Here is a 17,725-nt window from a genome sequence, read left to right on the forward strand (position 1 = left end):
GACTTCTTAAGTTTATTTTTTTAATTGCATATACCACTGACCATCAGCGCCACTACCCCAATTTTTTACTCACCTAAGACCTAAGGCCTAGGCTAAAGGCCTGAAACAGCCGGATGGCAAGAATGAAAGCCAGGAGGCTAAAGTATTGAGTATGCAAGATACAGTAATGGTAAAACCACCATGTGAGGGCTACTGATGTATTTATGAACTTTTTGTGCTTTTAAATAAAAGTGGCCTACCAGGCCCTTAAAAATTCAGTTCTGGACTGGTGTACTCACTAAAAACGCACCTACCGCTGGAGTCTGATCACCCCAATCTTACAATTTATATGATTTTATTTTTAAATTTCTTTAGGTTTATGGATATTCTGTTGGTGATTTTGAGTACAGTTTCGCAAGATCATGTTGTAATTCATCTAGGATGTGCAGAGGATTTGATGCGCATGTATAAGACCTAGTTTGAGAGAAAAAGTGGGTTGCTTAGGGATGAAAGAACATGGGGCCAGATTCACAGAACAGATAGGACGGCGTATCTCCTGATACACCGTCGTATCTGTTGTTCTATCTATGCGACTGATTCATAGAATCAGTTCCGCATAGATAGCCCTAAGATCCGACAGGTGTAATTAACTTACACCGTCGGATCTTAGGATGCAGTACCTCGCCGCTGGGTGGAGTTTGCGTCGTATTCCAGCGTCGGGTATGCAAATTAGCAGTTACGGTGATCCACAAAGGTTTTTTCCCGTCGTTACGTCGGCGCAAGGCTTAGTTTCCCGTCGCAAAATTAGGGGTACTTTAACATGGTGTAAAATTACTCCACCATGTTAAAGTATGCCCGTCGTTCCCGCGTCGCTTTTGATTTTTTTTTTTCGGCGTAAGTACGTTACGCACGTCGCGATTCACAAACACGTCACGCCGCCGTAATTTTGTGCAAAGCACGTCGGGAAAATTGCGAACGGAGCACGCGCAGTACGTCCGGCGCGGCAGCGCGCCTAATTTAAATGGTACCCGCCCCATTTGAATTGGGCGGGCTTGCGCCGGACGTGTTTACGATACACCGCCGCAAGTTTACAGGTAAGTGCTTTGTGGATCGGGCACTAACACTGAAAACTTGCGGCGGTGTAACGTAAACGGGTTACATTACACGGCCGCAATTCTATGTGAATCTGGCCCATGGTTCCTATTTTATTGCCATTGGTGTAGAATTTTTGGTGTGTCCAACTTGTATAACATTCCACTTTTTTTGTGACCTAACTGTAGTGCATATCTGCAGTAGAGATAATTGATCGGCAATATCAGTACGTTTCTGACTGATACCGATTATTTGAAAAATTATTATTGGAGAATATCGCTCCAATAATCGGTCGACCCCTAATACACATACAATATAACTGGGTATTTTATTGTTTGTAAGGGTTTAACGCTAATATAAAATGATTTCATATTAAAAGTACAATAAATGTAAACATATATTTAAAAAAATATTTAACAGATATAAGACAAAAATAAGTTGATCTGATTCTTAATAATATCCTCCCCTGGATGGACATTTCTAGAGCCAAATGCTGTGGTCATGTCCCAAGCATCTACCATCCCAACATTAAGTCCACTGAAGATGTCCTTTACTAAGAGGTACTGAATATACCCATGAAAGTCACTGAATCGCTCCACATCAGGCTTAATCTCCCTGGTGTTCTCAGACTTTATAATGACTTTTGTATCTGGACTTCGTAAAAACAGGCTCTCTATGGCCCTTCGTATGTTAAGAAGTCTTTTGATGAACAGGGGAAAAGGAAAGGGCCGGAAGTGCTGTCCTACAGATAACACAACAATTGTGTTGGAGCCACCAGCAAGCCGGTCAAGTTCATTGGCGATGTAGGCATGATCTTTGACACTGTAGAAGCTCAAAGTTACAAATGGATGTCCATGTTTCTTCGACTGAATGTAGATGTTGTTTTGTAAATTGAATACAATAAAACTCTTATGAACACCAGGATTGTGGGTGTTAAAAGATTTAAGATCTGTTAAAAAAGATCAAAAAGAAAATGGTTATATATTTAAAAAATTATATTTTTTATTAGTCCTTTTTTACAGATTTGACAAAAATCCAATTCTTGATTTATTGTTAAGCAGAAGACTAGTTTCCAAACCTTTTGTGAGAAGAAGTATCAAAATCACTGTATAAATACTCAACAAGAACAGTAATTTAAAGCAAAAAAAGCAGTTAAAGCGGAGCTCCACCCTAAAGTGGAACTCCCGCTGATCGGAACCCTCCCCCCCTCCGGTGTCACATTTGACACCTTTCAGGGGGAGGGGGGTGCAGATACCTGTCTACACAGTCTCGGGCAGACTGCAGGCATGACGTCACCTCCCCCCCACGTTGTGTTCTGGGAACACTCGGCTCCCAGTACACAACGGGAGCCAATCGGCAGGCGTAGTGCGACTCGCGCATGCGCCGTAGAGAACTGGGCAGTGAAGCCGAAGCACTTCACTTCCTGGTTCCCTCACCAAGGATGGCTGGGGGGGGGGCAGCAGAGTGACGAGCGATCGCTCGTCCTCTGCTGCGGACGGCGCTGGACTCCAGGACAGGTAAGTGTCCTAATATTAAAAGTCAGCAGCTGCAGTATTTGTAGCTGCTGGTTTTTAACATTTTTTTTTTCAGCGGACATCCGCTTTAACTCAGAATAGATACTTCAAGTCAATAAATACTTTCTGCTCAATTGCTAAGCAATTTGTAAATTGTAATTTATACATACAATCTCATGCAGGGCTTTCAGTGCCAATAAACAGCACTACATCCCCACCTGTAATCTGCCATATATGAGCTGACCATGGTTTTTAATTTAATACCCAAAATTATTGCTCACCTTTCCCCCAACACTCTCATCCAAACCCTTATGCCCTGTACACACGATCGGTTCATCTGATGAAAACGGTCCGATGGACCGTTTTCATCGGACGAACCGATCGTGTGTGGGCCCCATTGTTTTTTTTCCCATCGGTGAAAAAAAATAGAACCTGTTTTTAAAATTTTCTGATGGTTAAAAAAACGATTGTCTGTGGGGAAATTCATCGGTCAAAAATCCATGCATGCTCAGAATCAAGTCGACGCATGCTCGGAAGCATTGAACTTCATTTTTCTCTGCACGCGTTGTGTTTTACGTCACCGCGTTGGATACGATCAAATTTTTAACTGATGGTGTGTAGGCAAGACTGATAAAAGTCAGCTTCATCGGATATCTGATGAAAAAATCCATCGGTCCGTTTTCATCGGATGAACCGATCGTGTGTACAGGGCATTACATTTAATGCTTAAACTGATTTAACACCTAACCTAACACCTCACTCCTTAACCACTTCCCGACCTCCTCATGTACATTTACGTCGGCAGAATGGCACGGACAGGCACAATCACGTACCTGTACGTCCTCTGCTAGACGTGGGTGGGGTGTCCGATCGGGACCCCCCCCCCGGTACATGCGGAGGTCGGGTCCGCTCGGGGAGCGATCTGGGAAGACGGCGCGGCTATTTGTTTATAGCCGCTCCGTCGCGATCGCTCCCCGGAGCTGAAGAACGGGGAGAGCCGTGTGTAAACACGGCTTCCCCATGCTTCACTGTGGCGGCGCATCGATCGAGTGATCCCTTTTATATGGAAGACTCGATCGATGGTGTCAGTCCTACAACCACACCCCCCTACACTAGTAAACACATACACAGTGATCCCTAAATGTTACAGCGCCCCCTGTGTTTAACTCCCAAACTGCAACTGTCATTTTCACAATAAAGAATGCAATTTAAATGCATTTTTTGCTGTGAAAATGACAATGGTCCCAAAAATGTGTCAAAATTGTCCGAAGTGTCCGCCATAATGTCGCAGTCACGAAAAAAAACGCTGATCGCCGCCATTACTAGTAAAAAAAATAAAAATGCAAAAAAACTATCCCCTATTTTGTAAACGCTATAAATTTTGCGCAAACCAACCGATAAACGATTATTGCGATTTTTTTTTTACCAAAAATAGGTAGAAGAATACGTATCGGCCTAAACTGAGGAAAAAAACATTTTTTATATATGTTTTTGGGGGATATTTATTACAGCAAAAAGTAAAAAATATTGCATTTTTTTTAAATTGTCGCTCTATTTTTGTTTATAGTGCAAAAAATAAAAACCGCAGAGGTGATCAAATACCACCAAAAGAAAGCTCTATTTGTGGGGGAAAAAGGACGCCAATTTTGTTTGGGAGCCACGTCGCACGACCGCGCAATTGTCTGTTAAAGCAACGCAGTCCCGAACTGTAAAAACCCCTTGGGTCTTTAGCCAGCATATTGGTCCGGGGCTTAAGGGGTTAACCAGTTAAGGACCGCCTCCTGCACATATACGTCGGCAGAATGGCACGGCTGAGCACAAGCACAAACCTGTACGTCCTCTTTAAGTGCCCAGCCGTGGACCGTGGCCGCGGTACCCGCAGACCCGATCGCCGCCGGAGTCCCGCGATCGGTCCCCGGAGCTGAAGAACAGGGAGAGCTGTGTGTAAACACAGCTTCCCCGTTCTTCACTGTGGGGCTGTCATTGATCATCTGTTCCCTGATATAGGGAAAGGCGATCAATGACGTCACACGTCCGAGACCCACCCCCCTACCGTTAGAAACACATATGAGGTCACACTTAACCTCTTCAGCGCCCCCTAGTGGTTAACTCCCAAACTGCAATTGTCATTTTCACAGAAAACAATGCATTTTTATAGCATTTTTTGCAGTGAAAGTGACAATGGTCCCAAAAATGTGTCAAAATTTTTCGATGTGTCCGCCATAATGTTGCAGTCACAAAAAAAAATCACTGATTGCCGCCATTAGTAGTAAAAAAAAAAAAATGCAATAAAACTATCCCCTATTTTGTAAACGCTATCAATTTTGCGCAAACCAATCGATAAACGCTTATTGCGATTTTTTTTACCAAAAATAGGTAGAAGAATACGTATCGGCCTAAACTGAGGAAAAAATAACGTTTTTTTATATATTTTTGGGGGATATTTATTATAGCAAAAAGTAAAAAATATTGCATTTTTTTTCAAAAATTTCGCTCTATTTTTGTTTAAAGCGCAAAAAATAAAAACCGCAGGTGATCAAATAAAACTCTATTTGTGGGAAAAAAAGGACGCCAACTTTGTTTGGGAGCAACGTCGCATGACCGCGCATGACCACGCAATTGTCAGTTAAAGCGACGCAGTGCCGAATCGCAAAAACTGGCCAGGTCCTTTACCTGCATAAAGGTCCGGGTCTTAATTGGTTAAAGTATAATCCCTAGCTGTCAATTTGTGGATGCAGGGCAAGAGAAAGCACCTCTGCATAGCCCCCACCAACTTTTCGGTTAGCACTCCAACACTAACTGGTGCTTCTGGGTATGTTTGAGTATGTGTCTTCCCTATAACAGTGTTTGGGCCTAGTGGCCAAATGCAAGACTTGATCACTGACACCTCTGCCTCTGGTTGCTGACACTGTTGATTTTAGTTTTGGCTGCTATAGAGGAGAAAGTACAGAGAGTGAAAACAAGGTGAATATAAGATCCGGTTCACACTGGAGCGACTCGTCAGGCGACTCAGCCGCCTGACAAGTCGCGTCCCGTTCTATTCAATAGAACCGTTCTAATAGGAGCGACGTAAGTCGCTCTGACTTAGAAAAAGGTTCTTGTACGACTTTGGGGGCGGCTCGGGGCGACTTGCATTGACTTCTATACAGAAGTCATTTTGCAAGTCGCCTCTGAAGTTGTCTTCAGGTCACCTTGCCGATTCGCCCCCAAAGTCGTGCCGCCCCAGTGTGAACCGGGTCTAAGGGTGTTGTATAATAAACCTTGTTGGTAAGCATGCCTTTTTTTTTTAAATTGTGTTTTTTATTGTGTTATTCAGTTGATAAATTTGTGTCCATTTATGTGTTAAATTATATTTCTATGCAGGTTCTCTTTCAAATGGCACTTAATACATTGACTTTAAAGATGGCCTGGCGGTTCGCCCGGCGGTCTTTTCGCGGCAAACTTTGTTCGTTCGCGGTTTACTGAACTTTGAGAAGAACTTTGACCCATAACACATCCATCAGGTGGTACAGGACAGCCAAATGAGACATTTCAGCACATGGACATACCCCCTACCTTATAAATAGACCTGATCTGGTGGCCATTTTACATTCTGCTGTTTGTCAGTGTAGGGAGAGGTTGCTGTGCTGTGTGGAGCAGGGACAGGCTGTAGTACTAGTGACACAAATCGTTACCTAACGGGTCCACAAAAGTCCTTTTAAGGACTGGTATAGGAGTACTATTGTTTGGTGTGCAGTATATAGGGGTGTAATACACTTATAATGTACTTTCTAATATAGAAAGCATATTATAGTGGATTTGTATTGTGCAACATTGTGACTGGTGGTGTATTTAGGTACTGCAGAATTTGTGCCTCTTTCGCTGCGTTACCTCTGCTCCACACAGTGACAACATTTCCTGAAAAAAAAGTTTTATAACTGGTGCGATAAACCAGTGGCCCCCCAAAACGACAGATTGAAGTGGGGTGTTATATACTTTCTTCCACATTCACTGCGCTTCTCTAGAGACTTTTGTCACAGGGTCATTTAAAAAATGACAGGCAGAGGAAGAGGCAGGCCCTTCCGCAGGGGTGGTAGGGGTAGGGCAAGAGCACCAGGCCGGAGCCAAAGTGGGAAGTGGCACAAGGTGCGTTCGATTAAGTCAAAGGACGCACCAGACTTGCTTGAGTGGCTCACCACCAACACCATCACCACCATATACCCTCCGCTTGAGTCACAGGAATTATTTTCCGATCCATCAGAAGACATTTCCGATGCGCAGCCATTCTTGGCATTGGTTTAGGAAGAGGAGGTAGCAACAGCCGCCACTCAGCAGTCTGACGACAGTACCTAGATCAGCCCAAGGAGGTTGGTCCCTGCTGTTGCTGCCTACTCCGAGATCTCTAATGTTAGTGATGGGGAATGTGACGTCACGTGGTGCCCACAAGAGAGGAAGAGGAGGGGAGTTCAGAGGGAGAGATGGACCAGCAGATAGGGAGAAAAAGCAGGCCGAACTTACATTGCACAGGAGGGACAAACCAGACTCCTAATGTATCGGGAGCGAGCCATCAACCATATACGGTCACATCTGGCGCTCCAAGGACGCCGGCCCATGGCTCCGCAGTGTGGGCTTTTTTTAACGTGTCCTCTGCTGACAATAGTGTTGCCATCTGCATCCTTTGCAGTCAACTCATAAGAAGCGGTAAGCCCAACACTCACCTAGGGACGACCGCCTTAAGAAGGCACCTGGCCTCCCATCACCGAGCCCAGTGGGAGCAACGCCATCAGAACCCACAAAGCCACACTTCAGGCTCTCACCGTCCAGCCTCTTCTCCTTCTCCTTCTCCTCTATACTCACAATTGTCCTCCACTTCACCTTCCATCATGCCATCCTTACGTTTTTCTGCAAAAAGGCAGGCATCCGTGGCCCAAATGTTCGATCGTAACAAAAACGATGACGCCGGATAACCCTCTTGCCCAACGGTTGACCGCTGGCTTGTCGGAACTGATAGCCCGCCAACTACTGCCATATAAACTGGTGGACTCGGAGGCCTTTCGAAAATTTGTGGCCATTGAAACACCACAATGGAAGGTCCCAGGACGGAAATATTTCTCACAGAAGGGAATCCCAGAGCTATATGGCCATGTTCAGCGGCAAGTGAATGTATCTCTGGCACACAGTGTCAGTGCCAAGATACATCTGACCACAGACACGTGGTCTAGCAAACACGGGCAGGTAAGGTATATAACTTTTACTGCCCACTGGGTGAACCTTATGATGGCCGTCAAGCATGTAACCCGTGGCACCCATGTAGATTTGGTATTACCACCACGGATTGCATGCAGGCATGCCTCTTCTTCTCCTCCTCCTACTCCATCCTCCCTCTCCTCCTCGGCTGACTCCTCCTTTTCCAATGCTACCGTCTCTTCCACTGTGCCGCCCAAGATCCCCAGAACCTATTCGACATGCCAGGTGAGACGTAGCCATTCTGTGCTGCGTCTGTTGTGCCTGGAAGACAAGAGCCAGTGTGGTCTTGCACTCCTTTCAGCTTTGCATTCACAGGCAGATAAGTGGCTAACACCGCTCAATTTGACAGTTGGTAAAGTGGTGTGCGACAACGGGCCAATCTGCTGAAACAGGGCAAAATTACACACGTGCCATGCATGGCACAAGTCCTGAACTTGGTCGTGCAGCGATTTGTTGCCAAATACCCTGGGGTCCAGGACATCTTGCGGCAGGCCAGGAAAATCTCTGCCCATTTCAGAAGATCTTACACGGCCATGGCTCGCCTTGCTGACATTGAGCGGCGATACAACCTGCCCGTCAGACGTCTTATTTGTGACTGCCTGACGCGATGGATCTCAACCTTGTATATGCTCGATAGGCTGCTCCAGCAGAAACGTACACTACCTGTACGAACTCTGCGGCAGGACAGTTTCTGGGAGCTTGTTTTTTTTTACCGCGCCAGTGGCTGCTCATGCGCGACTCATGCAGACTTCTGCGGCCATTTGATGAGATCACCAAACTGGTCAGTCGCAGCCAGGGTGCCATCAGTGACATCGTACCTTACGCCTTTTTTCTGGAGTGTGCATTGCGTTGTGTCATTGATCAAGCCGTCGAGGAGCAGGAGCAGGAAGATGAGGAAGTCTCAATGCTGGATGAATTCCCAGGGGGGGCTACTCCACCTGAGACAAGTCAACAACGGGAGTCTGAAGAGGAGTCAGGAGGATGGTGGGCGGATGAGGAGGAGCAAGAAAAGCATGCTTTAAACCTTTCTGGGATCCTTGGTGTTGTCTGTGGGTGGGGGAGGAGAATGAGGACGACATTATCCTGGATGATGAGCAGGAGCCAGGCCACTACACCACTTCCAGTTTAGTGCAAATGGGGGCCTTCATGCTCCAGTGTTTTAAGAAGGACCCCTGCATAAAAAGCATAAAGGGCAAGGACCAGTACTGGGTGGCAACGTACTTAGACCCCCGGTACAAACAAAACATGGCGGAAATGTTACCACCATCACAGAGGGCTATCAGAATGCAGCACTTCCAGGCCTTGCTTCGAGAAATGCTGCATTCTGCTTTTGCGTCCGCTGGCAGAGGAATTTCCACTCACAGAGAAACAGTTGCGGGTACCAATCCAACAGCGCCTGCAAGAAGAGGGCGGTTTGAAGATGTGTTGGTCACTAATGATATGAGATCATTCTTTCAGCTGACCCATCAACAGCTGTCCTCCGGGTTCCAGCATCAGGGAACGCCTAGACCGACAGGTGTCCGACTACATCAGGTTAACGGCCGATGTGGACGCACTGAGAAGTGATGAACCCCTGGACTACTGGGTGGGCAGGCTTGACCTCTGGCCAGACCTTGCACAATTTGCAATGGAACTGTTGGCTTGCCCCTCGTCCAGTGTCCTATCCGAAAGGACGTTCAGCGCAGCAGGGGTGGGTCGTGACCGATAATCGCACTTGCCTAGCTCACAACAGTTTTGACTACCTCACATTTCTAAAAATGAATGAGGCATGGATCTCAGAGGAATTCAACACATGTGACCAGTAGACCATGTTTGATTCAAATTCCTCATGACAGGCCACAAATATCTGCCACCACCCATAACAATTCATGGTCCCTGTCTTAGGTAAATACAGCGGCATAAAAGGCCTTTTATGTCTGTTGAATGCCTAATTTTGGGGCCTGCACTTATTTATCCTGTGAATGCCTAATGTACCACCAGCCACAGAATACAAAGTTGTTTGCTGTCAGGTGAACGCCTGTGGGCTAATTTTTAGGGCCTGTAATGGCAGACACTTACTTCTGTATCCGGTGAATAGCTTAATGTACCTCCAGCCACAGAATACAAAGTTGTCTGCTGTCAGGTGAACGCCTGTGGGCTAATTTTTGGGGCCTGTAATGGCCGACACTTCTGTATCCGGTTTTTCGCTTAATACTTCTGGTAGGTCAGTGTCCATGTTGTGGCACTATTTGTGCACAGCTAGTAAATATTTTGTGGCTGAAAATATGACCTGCAGATTTTTAATGTTTGCCTGCCATTAAAGTCAATGGGGCCCGCCGAGAACTTACGGTTCGCAAACATTTGAGAAGGTTTGCGGTTAGCATTCGCGAACCGCCCCGTCAGATGTTCGTCCATCACTAATTGACATACCCAGTAATTCTGTCTAAACAGTATGGTCACCTATTGATTTGGCACCATTCATAACTCACAAGCAGTTTAACTCTTCAATAAAACACTGACGTTAAAACCAACACAATTTTACTTGACATAACTGCAGTACAGAAGATGTTTTCCAGTATTTTGACTTATAAGAAGACAATTACTTTTCTAAGTTCTGTTCTGTGAAGGAGCAACAAGGATGGTCAAGCCAAGACTAAACTAAATATCACTAAACAGGAGGGGAGGAGAGAGAGAGATGACAAATCACAGTTGCAGTGACCCTAAACCACCACTAGCTGTCAGCCCACTACAAAACTATAGCAACCTGATACAGTTCAATACAACCACTGAAAAAATGTGAAGAACACATTGTTTTTTCTTGTTTTTCTCCCTTTACAAGTCTATAGGACTAAAAAAGCTGCTAGATGCATATGTTTTTCTGTCAGTCTACATCATCTTCAAGTTTCTCAGGAGACTGTGGTCAGTGGTCTAAACTATTTCACTCTTCTACTGAAATTCAGTTATCAGAATCAGATACCTTTACCTCTCAGATAGAATCTCTTGCCACATGCTTCCATATAACACCCATGTCCAGCTCTCTTCCAGTTGATGGCCTGGTTCTTCAGAGGGAAGGGTTAGCACTCATAGCCTTTTCCTCAAAAATCATGGTCATATTAATGAGTTCCAGGATAGTGAGCACTAGCACAAGTCTACAACACGATCTGGTCAATATTAATCAAATCTGTAACTGTTTCTGATATTCCCTGTTCTAACTATCAGGTCCACAACATTCTTTGATATTGGCTTACTGGCTTGGATACTGAGGTAAGTGTCAGCTTCTTAGGATGCCTGGGCCAGATTCTCAGAAGAGTTACAACGGTGTATCTCAGGATACACCGTCGTATCTCTGTTTTTGCCCCCGGGTATTTATGCGTATGATTCCTAGAATCATTTACGCATAGATACGGCGTAGATCCGACAGGTGTAAGTCACTTACACCGTTGGATCTTAGATGTAATTCGACACTGGCCGCTAGGTGGCGTTTACGTTCAGTTCTCATTTGACTATGCAAATGAGCCTGATACGCCGATTCCCGAACGAATTTGCGCCGCGTCGTCGTCGTTTACGTCGTTTCCGTAAGCGTAAGGTTACCCCTGCTATATGAGGGGTAACCTTACGCCAGTCCGCCGTATGCCATGTTAAAGGGGTTGTAAAAGTAAAAGTTTTTTTACCTTAATGCATCCTATGCATTAAGGTAAAAAAACATCTGACAGCACCGCCCCCCCCCCCCCCCGAGCCCCCGTTTTACTTACCTCACCGTTCGAAAGTCCCGGGCGCGTGCGTGTCATCCTGCTCGGTTCCCAGCCTGGCCGTTGATTGGCTAGGCTGGGCGGATTGATAGCAGCGCAGCCATTGGCTGGCGCTGCTGTCAATCACAGCGGATGACGCGGCGCGCCGGGGGGCGGGGCCGAGTGATACAGTCGGCGGCTATGGCCGCTGCTGTATCACGGGAGCGCGCTCGCAAAAGCTTTCCACCATGCGAGGGAGCTCGCATGAACGTGGAAAGCTTTTGCGAGGAGGAGCCGAGACAGCCGCCGAGGGACCCCAGAAGACACGGATCCGGGTCACTCTGTGCAAAACGATCTGCACAGTGGAGGTAAGTATAACATGTATGTTATTTAAAAAAAAAAAAAATTGTACCTTTAGTGTTCCTTTAAGTATGGCGTCGGGTCAGCGTCGTCTTTTTCGGTCGGTTACGTCGTTTTACTAAGTCGTTCGCGAATACGACTTTACGTCAATGACGCTCACGTCGGCGTCATTGACGTTTTCCGTCGTGATCTGGAGCATGCGCACTGGGCTATTTTTCCGCCCGGCGCATGTGCAGTTCGATCGGCGCGGGGACGCGCTTAATTTAAATACAAGCCGCCCCCTTTGAATTACGCGGCCATACGCCGGGCCATTTACCCTACGCCGCCGCAAATTACGGAGCAAGTGCTTGGAGAATACGGCACTTGCTCCAGTAAGTTGCGGTGGTGTGGTGTAAATGGCTTACACTACGCCAACGCCGATTCTATGAGAATCTGGCCCCAAGTCTCTACACTTTCAGCCTTCGCCAGTGTAAGTATATTCTGAGCAAATCATCCCTTGGTGGCTCTGGCCCAGATTCACATAGAACTGCGGCGGCGTAACGTATCGTAGATACGTTACACCACCGCAAGTTTTCATCGCAAGTGCCTGAATTACCAAGCACTTGCATGAAAACTTACGCTGGCGGCCTCCGGCGTAAGCCCGCGTAATTCAAAGGGGCGTGTGCCATTTAAATTAGGCGCACTCCTGCGCTGGACCTACTGCGCATGCTCTGTTTTGAAATTCTCGCCGTGCTTTGCGCGAAGTGACGTCATTTTTTCGAACGGCGACATGCGTAGCGTACTGGCGTATTCCCGGACGTCTTACGCAAGAACAACAAATTTGAAAATTTTGACGCGGGAACGACGGCCATACTTTATACAGCACATACGTGTGCTGTGTAAAGTTAGGGCAGCTAAAACGACGACTAACTTTGCGACGGGAAACTAGACTAGCAGCGACGTAGTGAACGCGAAAAACCGTTGTGGATCGCCGTAACTACTAATTTGCATACCCGACGCTGGTTTACGACGCAAACTCCCCCCAGCGGCGGCCGAGGTATTGCATCCTAAGATCCTACAGTGTAATTCAATTACACCTGTCGGATCTTAGGGCTAACTATGCGTAACTGATTCTATGAATCAGTCGCATAGTTAGGAAGACCCTAAAACAGAGATACGACGGCGTATCAGGAGATACGCCGTCGTATCTCTTTTGTGAATCTGGGCCATAGTTCTTAACCACTTAAGCCCCGGACCATATTGCTGGTCAAAGACCAGACCACTTTTTTCGGCACTGCGTTGCTTTAACTGACAATTGCGCGGTCGTGCAATGTGGCTCCCAAACAAAATTGGCGTCCTTTTTTTCCCACAAATAGAGCTTTCTTTTGGTGGTATTTGATCACCTCTGCGGTTTTTAGTTTTTGCGCTATAAACAAAAATAGAGTGCCAATTTTGAAAGAAAATAATATTTTTAAATTTTTGCTATAATAAATATCCCCCAAAAATATATAAAAAAATTATTTTTTCCTCAGTTTAGGCCGATACGTATTCTTCTACATATTTTTCGAGAAAAAAAATCGCAATAAGCGTTTATTGATTGGTTTGCGCAAAAGTTATAGCGTTTACAAAATAGGGGATAGTTTTATGGCATTTTTATTAATATATATTTTTTTTACTAGTAATGGCGGCGATCATCGATTTTTTTTCGGTACTGCAACAGTATGGCGGACACTTCAGACACTTTTGACACATTTTTGGGACCATTGACATTTTTATAGCGATCAGTGCTATAAAAATGCATTGATTACTATAAAAATGCCACTGGCAGGGAAGGAGTTAACACTAGGGGGTGGGGAAGGGGTTAAGTATGTTCCCTGGGTGTGTTCTAACTGTAGGGGGGGTGGAATCACTAGGGGAAATAACTGATCGCTGTTCATACATTGTATGAACAGACGGTCAGGCATTTCTCCTCTGACAGGACCGGGAGCAGGGCCGGATTTCCTACAAGGCCACCGAGGCCAGGCCTCGGGGCGGCAGTGGTTGAAGGGGCGGCACCGCTCCTGCGGCGACTTTTTGGCTTTCACTCCCCCCTCCGCACTAACATGGCCCCCCGCGGGCGGCGGCACTTGTTATTTAGGCACTGTAGCTATTTTTCGCCGCCGAGTACTTCCCCCCCTCTCTTTACAGTAAAATTTCACAGCGCTGCTCTGGGACTCCTTTGCTCCAGCCTGTCCCTCTGGAGCGGCGCTGTGTCTGTGTGTCTGTGTGTGAGTGCAGCAGGGAGAGGGGGATGGGAGCATTGAGAGGTCAGCTGACCTCCCGGCCGGTGGGGACACCAAGCACCCAGCGCTGAGGAGACTCCGGATGTCTGAGATGGTCAAAGATGCAGAGGAAAGGAGGAGAATGGATCCTCCCTCTCTACATCAAGCTGTGTGTGGGGGGATGGGGGGGGGGGGGGTGAGGTGAGTAGTGCAGAAATTTATAGGAGTCAGGTAGGTCAGTGTGTGGGGGGGAGGGGGTGGGTGAGGTGAGTAGTGCAGGAATTTATAGGAGTCAGGTAGGTCAGTGTGTGTGTAAGGAAGCACTCCGCTGGCTGGGGACAGTGACACCTGAGATGTAAGGAAGCACACCGCTGGCTGGGGACAGTGACACCTGAGATGTAAGGAAGCACTCCGCTGGCTGGGGACAGTGACACCTGAGATGTAAGGAAGCACTCTGCTGGGGACAGTGACACCTGAGATGTAAGGAAACACTCCGCTGGGGACAGTGACACCTGAGATGTAAGGAAACACTCCGCTGGGGACAGTGACACCTGAGATGTAAGGAAACACTCCGCTGGGGACAGTGACACCTGAGATGTAAGGAGCACTCCGCTGGGGACAGTGACACCTGAGATGTAAGGAAGCACTCCGCTGGCTGGGGACAGTGACATCAGGCCTCCCACTCATTCTGCATTATGGTTAGTTGAACTATTAATTTTATATTACATTGTAATAATAGATGAGTCTGTGATGGGGGATCTTTTATGGGGGGGCTTTGTGATGGATGACCTTATATGGGGGCTTCTTGATGGGGGGAATCTGTGATGGGGGATCGGTGGCTGTCTCGGCTCCTTCTCGCAAGAACTAACCCCCTTCATGCGAGCTCTCTCGCATATGGGTTAGTTCTTGTGGGCGCGCTCCCGTGATACATTTGGCGGCTATATCACTTGGCCCCTGTGTGTGTGTGCGTGTGTGGTGGGGGGGGCGGCATTGAAGGACCCGGCCTTGCGGCGGCACAGGGAGTAATTTCGGGTCTGACCGGGAGCTGTGTGTTTACACACACAGCTCCCAATCTTCTCTCTGTAACGAGTGGTCGCGGGTGCCCGGCGGTGATCGCAACCACCGGGCATGGACGAGCGGGGGGCGCGCGCGCCCCTATTGGCTGCTGGGCAAGGTGACGTATAGCTACGTGCTCTCGCCCATCAGAGCCGACCTGCCGCTGTAAAACTGTGGCGGCTGGTCGGCAAGCAGATAAAGGGTGCAAATCAGCTTAGATATCAGAGAATACTGAGAACTTCTAAACGGGCTTGTCTTCAGCTTATAGTGCTAGCTTTGACCACTACCAGTCCATCTTGATTAAAGGAGTTGTAAAGGAAAAAAAATGTTTTGCCTAAAATTAATGTCTGCAAGGTAGACAGACAGAATAGTGTAATGATTCTGTTAAAAAACAAGTAAATACCTATTAAATTCCTTCATCTATATCACCTCTGGCGTTCTAGTTTCTGTTCTCTCATTCACTTCCTGGTTTGCGGTGCTCGTTCATGTAAGAACTACATTTCCCAGTATGAATTGCGGCACGCCCAGTAATTCACACCTCCTTGAAGTCTCTAACACGTAGAGAGTGTCCTGACGCACAGATGTAGTTCCCAGGAGGGGGCAAACACGTCACTGACCACCGCAGTAAAGCCTCCCTTCACGGTGGTGAGTAAAATCAGACAAGCGGGAAGTGAACAGAACAGAGAAGAAATAGAGCAACTTCTGAGCAAAAACGAACAATGAGGAAGTGAAAAGAGGAATGTCTGCAGGTAAAGGATGCTTATTATGAAAAAAAATGTTTTCCTTTAAGTCCATCAGGATAGCATTCCTGGTGGCTGTTAACTTAGTCGAGGGGGCGTGTCCTGGCAGCGAGCAGGGAAGGACGCAGACTGGATAAGCTCCGCTCTCTCGGGCCTAATCCGCTGCCATCTGTGGCTATACTGCGATCCCAAACACAGCTACATACTCGGTCCGGCTGCGGGGGACCCACCGAAGGGACTCATACCTGTAGGTCGGCTGCTGTCCACCCGCACACCCCGCGGTGTATCTCGCGGCCGGCTCCATCAACGAGCACACCACTGCCATCTTGGGGCCTACGGAGCCTCCGGATCCACCGCGCTTGAGTTTCGCGGCTGCAGGTGGAGGCCCGGGGACAGTCCGGTATCAGAGTGCCTGGACTGGGGGGCCAGATCGGAGGTGACCCACGGACCGGAGCAGGAGCCCCAGGCAGGACAGAGATCCGGGAGCTGTGGCCGAGCCGCCTGACACCCTGAGGCTTGCAAAGCCTCGGATCCTGCCACGCTCGTGTACCGAGGCCGGGGAGCAGTGAGGCACTTGCAGATGACCCTCAGGAGCCGACGGACCATAACGGAGGAGGCCCACACACCAGAGGAGACATCCTAGGCTGGTCGGCCACTAGACACAAAGGTGAGCGGCGCCATCTTGTTACACCTCGGGCCTAACTGCTCTCCCTTCACCCTACAGCCCCCTGGCAGAGTGCTAGTACCCCCTCAAAACTAAAGGAAAGTGCCTGGGCTTCACGGGGCAGTACATCCTCGCAGACTTGCCCCTCTGGCATGTGACCTATATTGCCCCAGCTGCCAAGTGAAGCAGCAAAGCAGTGAGGCCCTCTCAGCCCCCACACAGACAGATCTTTAATGTGATATTGGATCGGTACTGTTAGGTGCACTCGCTGCAATTCTGTTGCTGCAATTTTGTGACTTTGGGAGAGTGGCTTGGTGCACAGCGCAGATGGCTATTGTGTGATTGCATACTGGGGTGCTGAGAGACCTGGGACCTGAAAAGAAACCGCATGTTAGACGAATATGTCCACACAACTAAGGATGGGGACACACAGTCACATCCCCTGTTCTTTGGTAACTCCTAAAAGAAAAACCTCACCAGCAAATCTCAGTAAATACAGATGCGGCGGAGGGGGGAGAAATTCCAAGATGGCGACAACACACAGACTCAAAATGGAAGATGATATTGAGGATGATGAGGTATAAGTACCCCCATCAGAGGACTCAATGGCGGGTAACACTGATAAGGACAGACCTTTGACCTATGCTATTATGACGGACATTGCAGCTGACATCAAGCGTTCATTCGCATCTGCCATTACTGACATTAAAACAGAATTGTTAAAACTTTCTGAACAAATGGCCGTGAGGGAACACGCAGGCAAAAGGAGGGATAGAGCTTTGATCAGATTAGACGACATTCCCAGCATCTGATTGACATGAATAGACACTTAGAAGATTTAGATAATCGAGGAAGGAGGCACAATATCAGAGTTAGAGGTGTACCAGAGTCTGTTCTCCCTGACCAAATCAGACCAACACTAACCTCCATCTTTAATAACCTGCTTGAATGACCTGATCAATCTCCCATAGAATTTGATAGAGCTCATAGGGCCCTCAGACCAAGGGCTCCTGAAGACAATCCTCCCAGAGACATCATTTGCTGCCTGCCTAACTTTGGCTTGAAGGAGGAGGTTCTACAAAAAGCAAGAGCTAATGATCAAATTCGGTTCAACGATGCCTCAATTCAATTATTCCAAGATTTGTCC

The 17,725-nt window shown here is 47.4% G+C and overlaps 1 protein-coding gene across 2 annotated transcripts in view; it reads right to left on the minus strand.

Annotated features, from left to right (window-relative positions):
- Positions 1-1,380: 1,380 nt before the first annotated feature.
- Positions 1,381-17,725, minus strand: part of LOC120918715 (NXPE family member 2-like) — a 65,015-nt gene continuing 48,670 nt past the window's right edge. For both annotated transcript variants that reach the window (XM_040330426.1, XM_040330425.1), the window contains one exon: positions 1,381-2,020. In XM_040330426.1, coding sequence (XP_040186360.1) covers positions 1,485-2,020 — 536 coding nt within the window. In that variant the 3' untranslated portion in view covers positions 1,381-1,484. The remainder of the gene's footprint in view (positions 2,021-17,725) is intronic.

This window comes from Rana temporaria, chromosome 12 (assembly GCF_905171775.1).
Source record: "Rana temporaria chromosome 12, aRanTem1.1, whole genome shotgun sequence".
In the NCBI taxonomy this organism is placed as follows: Eukaryota; Metazoa; Chordata; class Amphibia; order Anura; family Ranidae; genus Rana; species Rana temporaria.